This window comes from Grammomys surdaster, unplaced genomic scaffold (assembly GCF_004785775.1).
Source record: "Grammomys surdaster isolate TR1022 unplaced genomic scaffold, NIH_TR_1.0 191, whole genome shotgun sequence".
NCBI classification, from domain to species: Eukaryota; Metazoa; Chordata; class Mammalia; order Rodentia; family Muridae; genus Grammomys; species Grammomys surdaster.
Genome location: NW_021604636.1, coordinates 13,006,512 through 13,018,984, shown reverse-complemented (window position 1 = coordinate 13,018,984; position 12,473 = coordinate 13,006,512). Strand labels below are relative to the sequence as shown.

Here is a 12,473-nt window from a genome sequence, read left to right as displayed (position 1 = left end):
AACTTCCCAGTAGAATTGTTTTCCCATCTTACCTTCAAGATCTTCAAGTTCCTTAGGTTTGGCCCAGCGGGACTCTTTTGTTTGAGAATTATAGTAATAAGGCTTTCCAGAATCAGATTTGTACTCTTTCCATGGGCATTTAGACAGTAGTTGCTAAAAAAGGGGAAAAACTTTCAGCAAATAGGAACACACTACTCAGCATTGGTGACCATCCGCACTTTTTTTCACTAGACACTTATGTAACTCTACATACATTCATAGCAAGATGGAAGTTGTCGACTATTGAATATATCATTTAACTATTGAAGAGAAAATAATTTGTCAAAGATCATATGCTTAGAAAGTGCAAAAATGCTTCCTCAAAGTCAGGTATCTACCTGAATTTCAACTGTGTGTACTTCTCTTACATTCACCATAGGTAAAAACCACCAGCCATAATGACTGAATAGAGTGTTCATATATTAATACAAATAAGACAAATAGAAAGTTTGGGGAAAAGTAGAATCTGACTCATCCATCCTAATGTTTTTAGTTTCATAGTCAATTGAGCTGTTATAACCCTGAGTGTGTATGTATATGAATGAGAAATAAATGTTATCTATCAACCTTCCTTCTCAAACACTTAAACATATTAGACTACAGGGGAAATACAGTGTGTGGAAAACACATTTATTTACTGTGTTAAGTTGTTAAGGGAAATAAAAATGAAATACCACTGGCTAGGTAAAACATTCTTCAGTGAAAAAGACCACCTCTTTCTGAGCATGACTATTAAAACATATAATATTGCTTAATTTACTGCTTCAATCTTAATTTTATCATATTTTTCTATTTTGAATGTTAAAGTATGTAACACAAAATAATACCCTTTCAGAGGCACCTTGACAAAGAAAAAATATTCTATTTGACAGTATTTTATAGGTTATTTAATTTCATTATATCAAATAATGAATAACTCCATAATCAATAACTGAATAATCAATAACTCCATGGTTAACTGGTACTGTTAACACGTCTTTTAAAATCATACAGGTCGTACTATATTAAAGAAAACTGCTTTCCTCTTCAATTTATTCTTGAAGATACCTTTGAACAGAGGATGATAATAAACAAAGTATGTCCATATAGGAAAACAAATTGTATTATTCTTGCTTATTATTCTAACTATACCCTCTCCACCCAGTGTCTTAACTAATTAGAGACACAGAAGAACTGCTCTTTGCAGCTTAATATAAAATTCTAAGGAATATACCCAAGCTATTTAACAGTTCTGATTCCCAGTCTTCAAACGTTTACCTCAGCAGGTGTTTTAAGATCATCTGGCTTTTCCCAGGTAGACTGTTTTGTTTCAGTATTGTAATAATAAGTCCTTCCATCAGGTGATTTATGTTCTGTCCACATTGATTTCTAAAGGAAAAAAACATTATTGACATGTAAATTATTCAGCACTGAATATCTGTGTGGTAGCAAGCATACTAAACACCAAATTTGAGTATAAAATGACTATTTTAAGTGTTCAAATAACACAGAATAATTTGTCAACAGAAGCAGAAAAGGAATTGGAAAAGAGAACATTTAAAAATAATTCAAAGGTAGAAGAGATCAATTAAGATATTAGGAATGTCATGACTGCTCTCAGAAGAACAGCAACATTTTACCCTTTGCACAAAGTAATCCTCCAGCAATATCAATCTTCTCCAGTGGATAAAATATACAAACAAAATATAGGTATAATACAGGGGTCTAATTCGAAAGAAACCCCACCTCCAAAAATCCCACAAGTACTTGGACAAGGTTCTAAATAGGTCCCCTATAAGAACACAGTTAGCAAATCTGGAAAATTAAAAATGTTTTATTGCAAAAAACTACAAGCAAGATAACATGGGAGAGGGGAAAAACTGAACCCAAATATTTCAAGCCCAAAAAGTGAGATTTTCATGTGAAACTAAATATAAATATATTCCTAATCAAGGATCTAATAACAGAATAACTTAATAGTCTACTGAAACTTGAAAAAGAAGCCTCAGCCATGATACTTTAAAGTTGTTTCACTTTCAAGTTGGTCTTTTCTTGTACTCAGCTTTTCATATGGTAAAAAATGGTTGATGAAGGCTACAAAGATAATCTACATCCTACTTTTAAAAAGATTACTATACATAACAATAAATAGAAATAAAAAAGCAAATGGTATCACTTGCTTATTCAACACTAAGATTTTATTTTACACTTATTGACAAATTTATTAGGACTGATTTTTTTATCACTGTGGTTGCATAAAAAAAGAAAACAAAGTAATTGTAATATTCCTTAAATTTCCTAACAATAAGGCCACTTTTTTCCAGAAAACTAGAATATTGTTATTTATACCTTTTTGCCAAATTTAACTTTCCAAAGGAATATAATTCTTATGAATAACTGAGGTTGCATGTACCATGTTTTTATGGCAATACTGTACTTGAGAACAGAAATAAAAATAATTTGGTTAGTAACTCAATTGAATGTATTGTATCACAAACCACATTACATATTGGTATGCAGTCACTAAGGAAAAATGGGTTTAAAGTTAAGTTGAAACAAATACCATAGAAGCAAAGCTATAAAAACAAAATGCAAAGACATGTATCTAACACAGCATTTTATAGAACATACAGCTAAACAAACAAGAGACGTTAAGTACAGATGTAAAGAAATACTCATACTTGTGTATTACATACCTTCATAAGCTCCACTTACACATAAGAAGCAGTTACAACATGCCAGTCATATATGTTTGTGCAATTATTTGCAACACAGATGTAATGGGATTTTGGTGGTAAATGCAAATGTAAATATATACAAAGATAAAGATGAATTTAAATACGACTAGTTGTATGTAAAAAACAGATATGTGAAGTTCAGGGTGGTACACAGCATGGGTTACTCTGGGCAGAAACGAACACATGTGAAAAGACACTTTAGTGAAAAACTATTGGAGGACTGGATGATGACTCTAAATGTATATAACACTTAACTAAGATATACATGGAGGGGGCTGTAATTTTTATGTATTAGCTCATATTTGTATAATATCTATTAAAAATTACACACTAGATAAGGCATTGTTATGTCAGCTGCTCAGTTACAGTATCATCCACTATAGTATCAATAACACTGGTAATAAAATGGACAATGTTAAATGAGGAGTGTGTCTCATCACCTATATGTTACCACGGAGAGCAAAAGCCCACAAACTACCCATTTCTTGGCCTTCAAAGACACAAGTTTATGTTTTGCTGCTAAGCCCAGAGGATTGGTCAGTGTTAAAGAAGCTTCCTTTCTCTCAAAGAGTAGTTTAGTTTACTGCTGGGTAAGATCTGACAGTGCTCAGATATACAGGCAAAACACCTAGTTGTCTCTATTCATGCTTTCAAGTGAAGGAGCAGTACTCTCAATGTTTCTTCCACTCAGAGGCAAATGGGGGTCATCACCAAGAATGCATCTCTGTAGCTAAGTAGGATCCTGGCAGCCCACCAGCTAACAATGCCCCGAAACGGCAAGTTTTAAGAGTAAATGAAGTTTTGCCACAGATAACATTACCCTTGACAAACCTAGCCCTTGGCCCACATACCAACTGAAATAAAGGATACTTTATCCCAGAAGTCCTATCCTCCCCTCAGAACTGGAAGATTCCAATATTAATGGGCAGGAAGAACTATCTCTGATTCTTTGTGGTTTTGTTCTTAATGTTTTTTTTTTTTTTGGCAACATACTTTTTAATAAATGAGACTGACAAAATGCACAAGATCTGCATAGGTTCAAACCAGACAAATTCTCAGCATGAGAAAAAGACTTGAACAACCTCCAAACAGGAATCTATTTTGCAACTGCTATCTGCTAGGAAAGGGGGAAAAAAAATCTGTTTTCTTAAATGGTATATCCTGGGTATAACAACCACCCTTCAGGGAAGAGGTTTTTTATTGGGGGAGGGGGCTGTAATTTTTTATTTTTTGGTTGTTTCATAAAGAACATGAATTGCCAGGTTAGTAGTGGCACATGCCTTTAATTCCAGCATTTGGGAGGCAGAGGCAGAGTTTGAGGCCAGCCTCATCAAAAGAGCTAGTTCCACAATAACCAAGAAATACAAACGTATATAATGCAATGGGACCCTCCTCAATTTTTTTCAATACCTAAATCCAGTAATTGAAGTGCTAAACAAAGATTCAATACTATTTTTTTTTTTTTTTTTTGGTTTTTCGAGACAGGGTTTCTCTGTGTAGCCCTGGCTGTCCTGGAACTCACTCTGTAGACCAGGCTAGCCTCGAACTCTCGAACTCAGAAATCCGCCTGCCTCTGCCTCCCAAGTGCTGGGATTAAAGGCGTGCGCCACCACCGCCCGGCAATACTAATTTTTAAAATGCTCAATGTACCTCATAATGCCTTACACCTATCATCCTAGTACATGGGAGAGGAAAAGGGATCATATCACATTTACATTGTGAGGTCTAGGCATTTGGAGGGTACACATAAAGTAAGATTCATCAATGACCTTAAAGAGAATTAAAAGAAACAGAAAAAAAAAAAGTCACCTGATAATTCATGAGAATGTTAACAAAAAGATTTTTTTTTTTTTGGTTTTTCGAGACAGGGTTTCTCTGTGTAACCCTGGCTGTCCTGGAACTCACTCTGTAGACCAGGCTGGCCTCAAACTCAGAAATGCACCTGCCTCTGCCTCCCAAGTGCTGGGATTAAAGGCGTGCGCCACCACTGCCTGGCAACAAAAAAATTCTTTGAAACAAAACAAAAGACAAATGGAAATCTTGGACAGACCTATAAATCAAATGAGAAGTCAATGGAAAGCAACACCGGGCTAAAAAAAGACTATCGGATTAAAGACAAAGTTCAAAAACTAATGCAGACAGACATCAATAAACAAGCACCAATAAAAATCAGGATAATTGTTACAACATTCAAGACTCAAGCCACCAAAACTAGCAATCTATCATACAGAAGACTGAACCAAGTTACAGATAAAGACATAGAAAACTATTCAGTGAACTTATAGCAGATAATTTAGGTAAAAAAAAAATATGGATGCACAAGGACAAGAATTATTTAGGACTCAGAACTTATCAGAAAATGAGCCACCAGTTAAAATGCCAACAATATAAACAAAGAAAATATTTCACAAGCAGTAAGAAAGAAATGTTACAAAAGCAAGTCCATCTAAATAACAAAAGACCCAGAATAAACTGAAATAAAATCAATACCTATATACTCTGGATACATGAAAGAGAAAAACAACCCTGTGATCTCATAACACATGTCAGGGTGTTGGAAAACCAGTAAAACAAACCTGTAATCCACATAAAGAAATAAAGAGGAGGTAAAAATTCAGAATTAACGCTACAACACAACATATCAATGAAGTAAATAACTAAATCTCTGAAGAGCAAAAATAGAAAAACAGAAGAATTAGAAAATGGAAATACTATAATAAATAACACTGAAATCTAGTGGAACGTTACAGAATATTATGAAAATTACACTCAAATTACCTTGAAATATCTCCAAGAGATTAATAAATTTTAAATGCATAAGACACACCAAAACAAATCAAAACTGTAACTAAGCTAATTATATCAACAATAAAGAAAAAGCTGTGACCTGATAAGTGAGTGTATTTCACGGCTGAATTCTACCAAGCCTTTAAAGAACTAATACCAATGCTCCTCAAACTATCCTAGAAAGGAAAAAAATGATCTCCAATTTATCTTATAAAGCCAGTACTGCTCCAATTACAAAATAATATATTATTTTATTTTATATAATATAAATAATATAAAATACATAAGATTGGTTGAACAGAAATGATGGCTTTTGCTCTGTTGAAATTTGCCACTGGATAATGAAATATATTCTTTTTTAAAAGATTTAATATGAAGAACTTGGACATCAAAATTAACCAGACCCACAGTCTATCCACCTCAATGAACTTTTACACAGTTAAAGTTTAGGCAGTCTAAAAATTTAGATGCATACTGGATTTTATACTCTTAACGTCAAAATTTTAATGCATATATCCACCCTCAAACCCAAGATGTCTGAATTAGAAAAAAGAATTGACTTTGTGTCTTTTTTCGTAACTTGTACCCAGTTGTTCCTCATCACTTAATTGCTCTTTCTTGCTCTTTTTTATGATATTCTGTACTCACATATATATTTGTTTGCATATATATACATATGTAAATTATTGGCTACATTTGATGATGTTAAGAACATGTGGTTTTGTTCTGAGATTAAGTAATCTCATTTAATAGTATATTCTAAATCCATCTATCTTCTTAGCATTTTATGATTTCAACTTTCTTTACAGCTGAATAATTCATTTTATGTATGTACCGTATTTTTATTATCCATTCATCTACTGATGGACAACTAGGTTGCCTCCATTCCTTGCTACAGTGAGCAGAACAGCAATAAACACAGTTACCTCTAAGGTAAGATACAGAGTTCTCTGGCTGGATGAACATAAGTATAACAGCTTGTTCATTTGGCTGGTCTATGTTAATTTTTTGTGTTTGAGTATTTTTGCCTGTATTCAAGTCTGTGTGCTAACATGTGTAGCTATGTTCACAAAGACTAAAAGTGGACATAGGACCAGGTAGAACTGGAGTTACAGATGGCTGAGAGCTACCACATGAGTGTTAACAATCAAAGCTTGGTCCTTGAGAAGAGCAGACAGTGCTCTTAAATGCTGAGTCATTTCTCTACTTCCTATTTTTATTTTTTGAGCAATCTTCAAGGTGATTTCTAGATACCTGTCTAAGTTTGTATAGTTACCTCCAACACTAGCTGTTACTTATTAACAGTAGCCATTCTGACTGGGTAAGGTATGAATTTTTGTACTTTTTTTTCTGAGCTCGTGAAATACTTCAGAATTTTGTTATGTACTGCATTACATCTTTAATTTTGGAAGTATAACCACTTGCATAATATTAATTCTGCCAATTCAGGAATCTTTCCATTATGTAGTATGTTCTGTCACTTTCTTATTTAAAATCTTGAAATGTTCACTGTATCCTATTTTTTTTTAGAGTTATTGTTAATGAGATGCTCCCCACCCCCATTTATTTGAGAATACATTGCTGGTATACATTAAAGCTGTAGTTTTAGACCAACCTATTATAAGCAATGAGACTGAAGCTGTAATCAGACAGATTCACTCCTGAATTCTGTCAAACTGTTACTGGAGCCTGTAACTACATTTTATTAGGTTCAACATTTTTCTATGGGGTCTTTTAAGGAATCTTTCAAGGGTAGAATTCATCCTTTCTTATTTTTATCCCTTTTGTCTTTTTTTAGACTAATTGACATAGCTAAGGCTTGGAACACTATATCAAATAAGACAGGAGAGAGTGGACATCCTTGTATTGTTCCTGATTTTGGAGAAAATGCTCATAGTTTGTCTCTGTTTAATATAACAGTGTCTATTGGTGGGTTGAAACTTGGCCAAATGCCTTTTTGTGTGTCATATTTTTACATGTATTAACTTACAAATGTTAAACCAACCTTGCCTTTCAGGGATGAAGCTTCCTTATTTGTAACATATGTTCTTACTGTGATCCTAAATTTATTTCGCAAGTATTGAGCATTTCTGAATCCCTGCTCAAAGAAATTGGTCTGTAGTTTTCTTTTCTGTTATTGCTGTCATCTTTACCTGGTTTTGATATCAAAATAATACTGGCTTCATAGAATAAATTTCTATATAGTGTTTCTGCACTTCATATACAGTTAAGATACAGCAAATGATATCTTTCTTGACAGTTTGGTAAAATTCAGCAGTGAATCAATCTGTCTGGTCCTAGACTTTTCTTCAAAGGGAGTCTTAATTTCAGCTTCAATTACATTGCTTGTAATGAGTTGGTGTAAGTTAATTGTATCTTCAAAATTTAATTTTAGTAGGTGATACAGATCTTGAAGTTACTGTTCCTTTTTTTATGGGTTATCAAGGTTTTCAGAGGATTTCCACAGTAATCTATAATAGTGCTTTGTTTTAAATTTGTATCATCTTGTTTCCTTCCCTCCCCCAACCCCCTTCCGGTTGACTGAGTCAGTCTCCGAGCTCTTCTTCATGTATGTAGACCATGGTAGTCTCATACTCAGATCTGCCTGTGCCCCTAAATGCTGGGATTAAAGGTATAGGTCACCACACTAGGCTCCTCTTTTCTTTTTGTCAGACTGGCTAAAGGTTTGTCAATCTTAGTAACTTTTCAAAATAGCCGGTTTGCTTGCTCAATTTTGCAAATTGTGCTTTAATTTGTATTTCACTAATTTTTTCCTATTTTATTTTTTGTAATCTGTGTCTGATCAGCTGCTTGTTGTAGCTAGCAAAGATATAAAAAAATTAAAGGACAGAAAACTACCACATAAGTGGAAAATATAAACATGCAGGCACAGCTAGCATTGTATCAGACAAAATAAACTTCAAGCCAAAGCTGGTTAGAAGTGATAAAAAGGGCATGTATTAGTCAGGGTCCTCTGAGGAACAGAACTTAGGCTGTGGTCCAGCTATTCCAACAATTGCTATCTATCAATGGAAAGCCCAAGAATTCAGTAGTTGTTTAGTCTAGGAGGCTGATGTCTCAGCTGGTCCTCAATATGTGTCAGCATCAAGAAGAAAGTGAAAGAGTGAGCTTGTCAGTCAGAGCTATGAGGGCAAGTAGGCAAAGAGCAAAAAGTTCCTTCTTGTAGATGGTATAGTAAAGATTAAGATGGATCTTCCTACGTTAAGATCTGGATAGTGGTTCTTTCCAATTCAAATGATTTAATTAAGGAAAAAATAAATCCCTTACAAGTGTACCCAGCTACTTAAGTTTTAGTTATTTCAGATACAGTGGACAATGTAGAATTGCTATCTCGGGACAGTACATATTAATACAAAGAGTAATTGGTCAACATATAGCAACTGTAACATTTATGCCCCAAATGCTAGTGGAGTCCCCTAATTTTACAAAGGAACAAACAAACACCAAAGATATAAATAAGCACATAGATCTAAACAACAATAGTGGGGAACTTCAATAATACACTCTGATATTTAGATTGGTCTTTAAAACTAAGACTAGGTAATGAAACCTCAGAGCTAAAATATATTATAAATAAACTGGACTTAACAGATTGAATATTCAAATTAACAGATAAAGAAATATCAGTTCTCTTAATAGCATATGGAATCTTCTCCAAAACCGATTATGTCATAGAACAGAAACCAAGTCTCAACATACCACATATGCGCATATAGTAGATAATTCCTCATGTTTTTTCAGACCATAATGGAATAAAACTAAAAATCAGCAATAAGAGAAACTATATAAACAAACAAACAAAAATATTTGGAGACTAAACTATCCATTTTCAAACAAATATTGAGTCATACAAGACACTTGAGGAAATTATAAAATTCGTAGAGAAATAATAATGAATACACATTCATGCAGAACCTCTGAGACACAGAGCCAAGGCAGTCCTGAGAAGTTTATAACAATACGTGATCATATTAACAAAAAAAAGATATCAAAAGAAACAATCTAATGATAAGCTTCAAAGATCTCAAATACATGTTCAACACAAGTGATTAGTGTCAAACACAAACATGCACTTCTCACATTTTTCCTAATGAATTATTACTTGCTGTTTATTTAATACTATGGAAATGTTAGACAAAAGACAAATTCAAACAATTTTAATTGAGTTCAAAATTTTGGTAAAGCAGCAAAGAAACCTCAAACCATTAACGATGCATTAGGTCCAGGAACTGCTAACAGAGAAACATACAACAGTGGGATTTGAGAAGTTTGCAAAGAAGAGAGCCTTGAAGAAGAGGAGCTAGGGGGCTGGCAATCCAAAGCTGATAATGATCAGATGAGAACAATAATAAGCTGATCATTCTAAAACTAAACAGGAAGTAGCCAAGAATTCTGCACGGACCATTCAGCAGTCATTTGGTATTTAAAGAAAACTGAAAAGGTGAAAAAGCTGGATAAGTAGGTGGGGTGCTTTGTGAACTAACAGAATTAACAAAACAAAACAAATCCCTCTGAACCTTCATTTCTTCTTATTCTACACAAAAACCATTTCCTGAAACAATTTTGATACAGTATAAAACAAATGGCTATGAATCCTACTGCATCTGCTAAGTATGTTCAGCAAATTTACCAATTTGCTGCATTAAAAAAAACTTAAATGACTGCAGCCAGCAGTGATCAACAGAAAGTGTTCAATTCTTCCCTAAAATGCTTAACCACACATGATATAAACAACACTTCAAAAACTTAATGAATTAAGTAGTTCAGTAATAATATCTCAAGGATTCAAGGATAGTTCAACATACAAATCAGTAAAAAGTAACACAGTATATAAACAGGATCTAAGAGAGAAATTACAACTATATGTAAGAAAAAAAATAAACCCAACAAAACTCAGTACATTTTAGAATTGGGGATGCAGCTCAGTTGAAAAGGGCACAGACTCAATTCCCAGTTCCACATAATCTGATACAGGGATGTTCCCTTATAATACTAGCAATTAAGAGGTAGAGTCAGGATGATCACAACTTCAAGATCAATCTAAGCTACAAAGAGTTCCAGACCCTTTCTCAAACAAAAACAAAAACAAAACAAACAAAAAACAAAGGAAGAGTGGAAGAAAGGACCATACCAACATTAAAATACAGTGTATATATGGTAAACATAAAGCCAGTATTATATGAAAGGAAGAAAAATCTCAAGGTATCTCTTCTAAAGTCTGAAGGGGAAAGGTAACAATTCTTTCTACCTTTATCCAGTGAAATGCTTGGATTCTAAGCACTAGAGTAAGATAAAGAGATACAAAAAGGAAACATCAAATTATCTACTTGCAAATGACTCTTATCTATACCTAAGAAACCCCAAAGACTCCCCAGAAAACCCTCAGACATAACATTTTCAGTAAAGTAGTAGAGTGTAAAATCAACAGGCAAAATTAGTAGCTTTTATATACACTAATTATTATATAGTAATTTTTGTATATACAAATATTGAATACTGGAGAAATAAAGAAAATAATACTATACACAATAGCCTCAAAACATAGTATCTAGGAATACATACAATTACGGAGGTGAAATACCTCCACAATGAAAACTTCATTAACACTGAAAAAAAGAAAACAAAGACACTAGTGGACAGAAAGACCTTCTGTATTCCTCGTTCAGCAGAATTAGTATTAGGAAATGTCTCTATTATCAAAAGCAACAAACATCTTGAATGCATCCCACACCAAAATCTGAAAAACAATTTGCAATGAATTCTAAAATTCATACAAATATTCAAAGTACTCTTCAAAAAAAAAAAAAAATCCCAGGACTCGGGAATCAAAGGCAAGCAATGTCTCTGTGAGGCCAGCCTGGTCTATACAGTGGGTTCCAGGATGTCCAGGGGATACATAGAAAGACCCTTTCTGAAAAGAACAAAGGAACAATCAAAAAAGGAGTATGCCAACGCCTAACTTTCACTAAATAACCACAATATAAATGAACAAAAACACAGCAAGACATAAAGGAAAAACCAAGCACACATCTGTATTAGATGTCTTCTCTTGTTGCTGTGAAAAGACCCTTGATAAGAACATTTTAAAAAGAGGATTTACTTGGTTCAAATTTCAAAGTTCATCATAAGCAGAGAAGGTATAGTGGGTGAAGCAAGAAACAGAAAGCACCCTCTACTTTTCTCCCTTTGATTCCATTTGAACCTTCAGTCTATAAATTAGTGTCCCACAAATTCAGTCTTTCCCCTTAGTTTATAAACTCTGAAATTTTCTCACAGACACACCCAGAAATTCACCTCACAAATTTTCCTGAGTCTCCAAAAAAGCTAAGCTGACAATCAAAATCACAACTGAGGAAAGAGGTTACAGAAAAAAAAAAAAATCAAACAAAATCCCTTGTCTTGTTACGGTTCTATTGCTGTGACGAGACACCATGACCAAGATAAAGGAAATATTTAACTGGGTTGGCTTACAGTTCAGTGGTTTACTCCATTATTACAGGAAATATGGTGGCATAGAGGCAGACACGGTGCTGGAGAGGTAGCTGACAATTCTACATCTGGATCAGCAAGCAGCAGGAAGAGACAATATGCCACTAGGCTAGACTTGAGCTTATGAAACCTCAAAGCCCAATTGCCAGTGTCACACTTCTTTGAACAAGGCCACATCTCCAATAATGACATTCCCAATGAGTCTATGGAAGCTCTTTTCATTTAGACTACCACAAACTTCAGAAATATGAAGTCATTTGATTTAAGCTAGATATAAAATAAATACAATGGAAATATGACAGCTTAAATTAATTATGCCTGGAAAACTGGATAAATATCCACTTAGAATGAAACTGGGTCCTCTCTTACTTCATAAAAATCAATTCAATGTAAATCTAAGAACTTAAAACAAGACCTGAA

At 33.8% G+C, this 12,473-nt stretch overlaps 1 protein-coding gene across 8 annotated transcripts in view; it reads right to left on the bottom strand.

Annotated features, from left to right (window-relative positions):
- Prpf40a (pre-mRNA processing factor 40 homolog A) overlaps positions 1-12,473 on the bottom strand; it is a 54,151-nt gene that overhangs the window by 23,885 nt on the left and 17,793 nt on the right. For all 8 annotated transcript variants that reach the window (XM_028769181.1, XM_028769183.1, XM_028769184.1 and 5 more), the window contains exons 6-7: positions 1,297-1,407; positions 33-153 (exon numbers count right to left, since the gene is read on the bottom strand). In XM_028769181.1, coding sequence (XP_028625014.1) covers positions 33-153; positions 1,297-1,407 — 232 coding nt within the window. The remainder of the gene's footprint in view (positions 1-32; positions 154-1,296; positions 1,408-12,473) is intronic.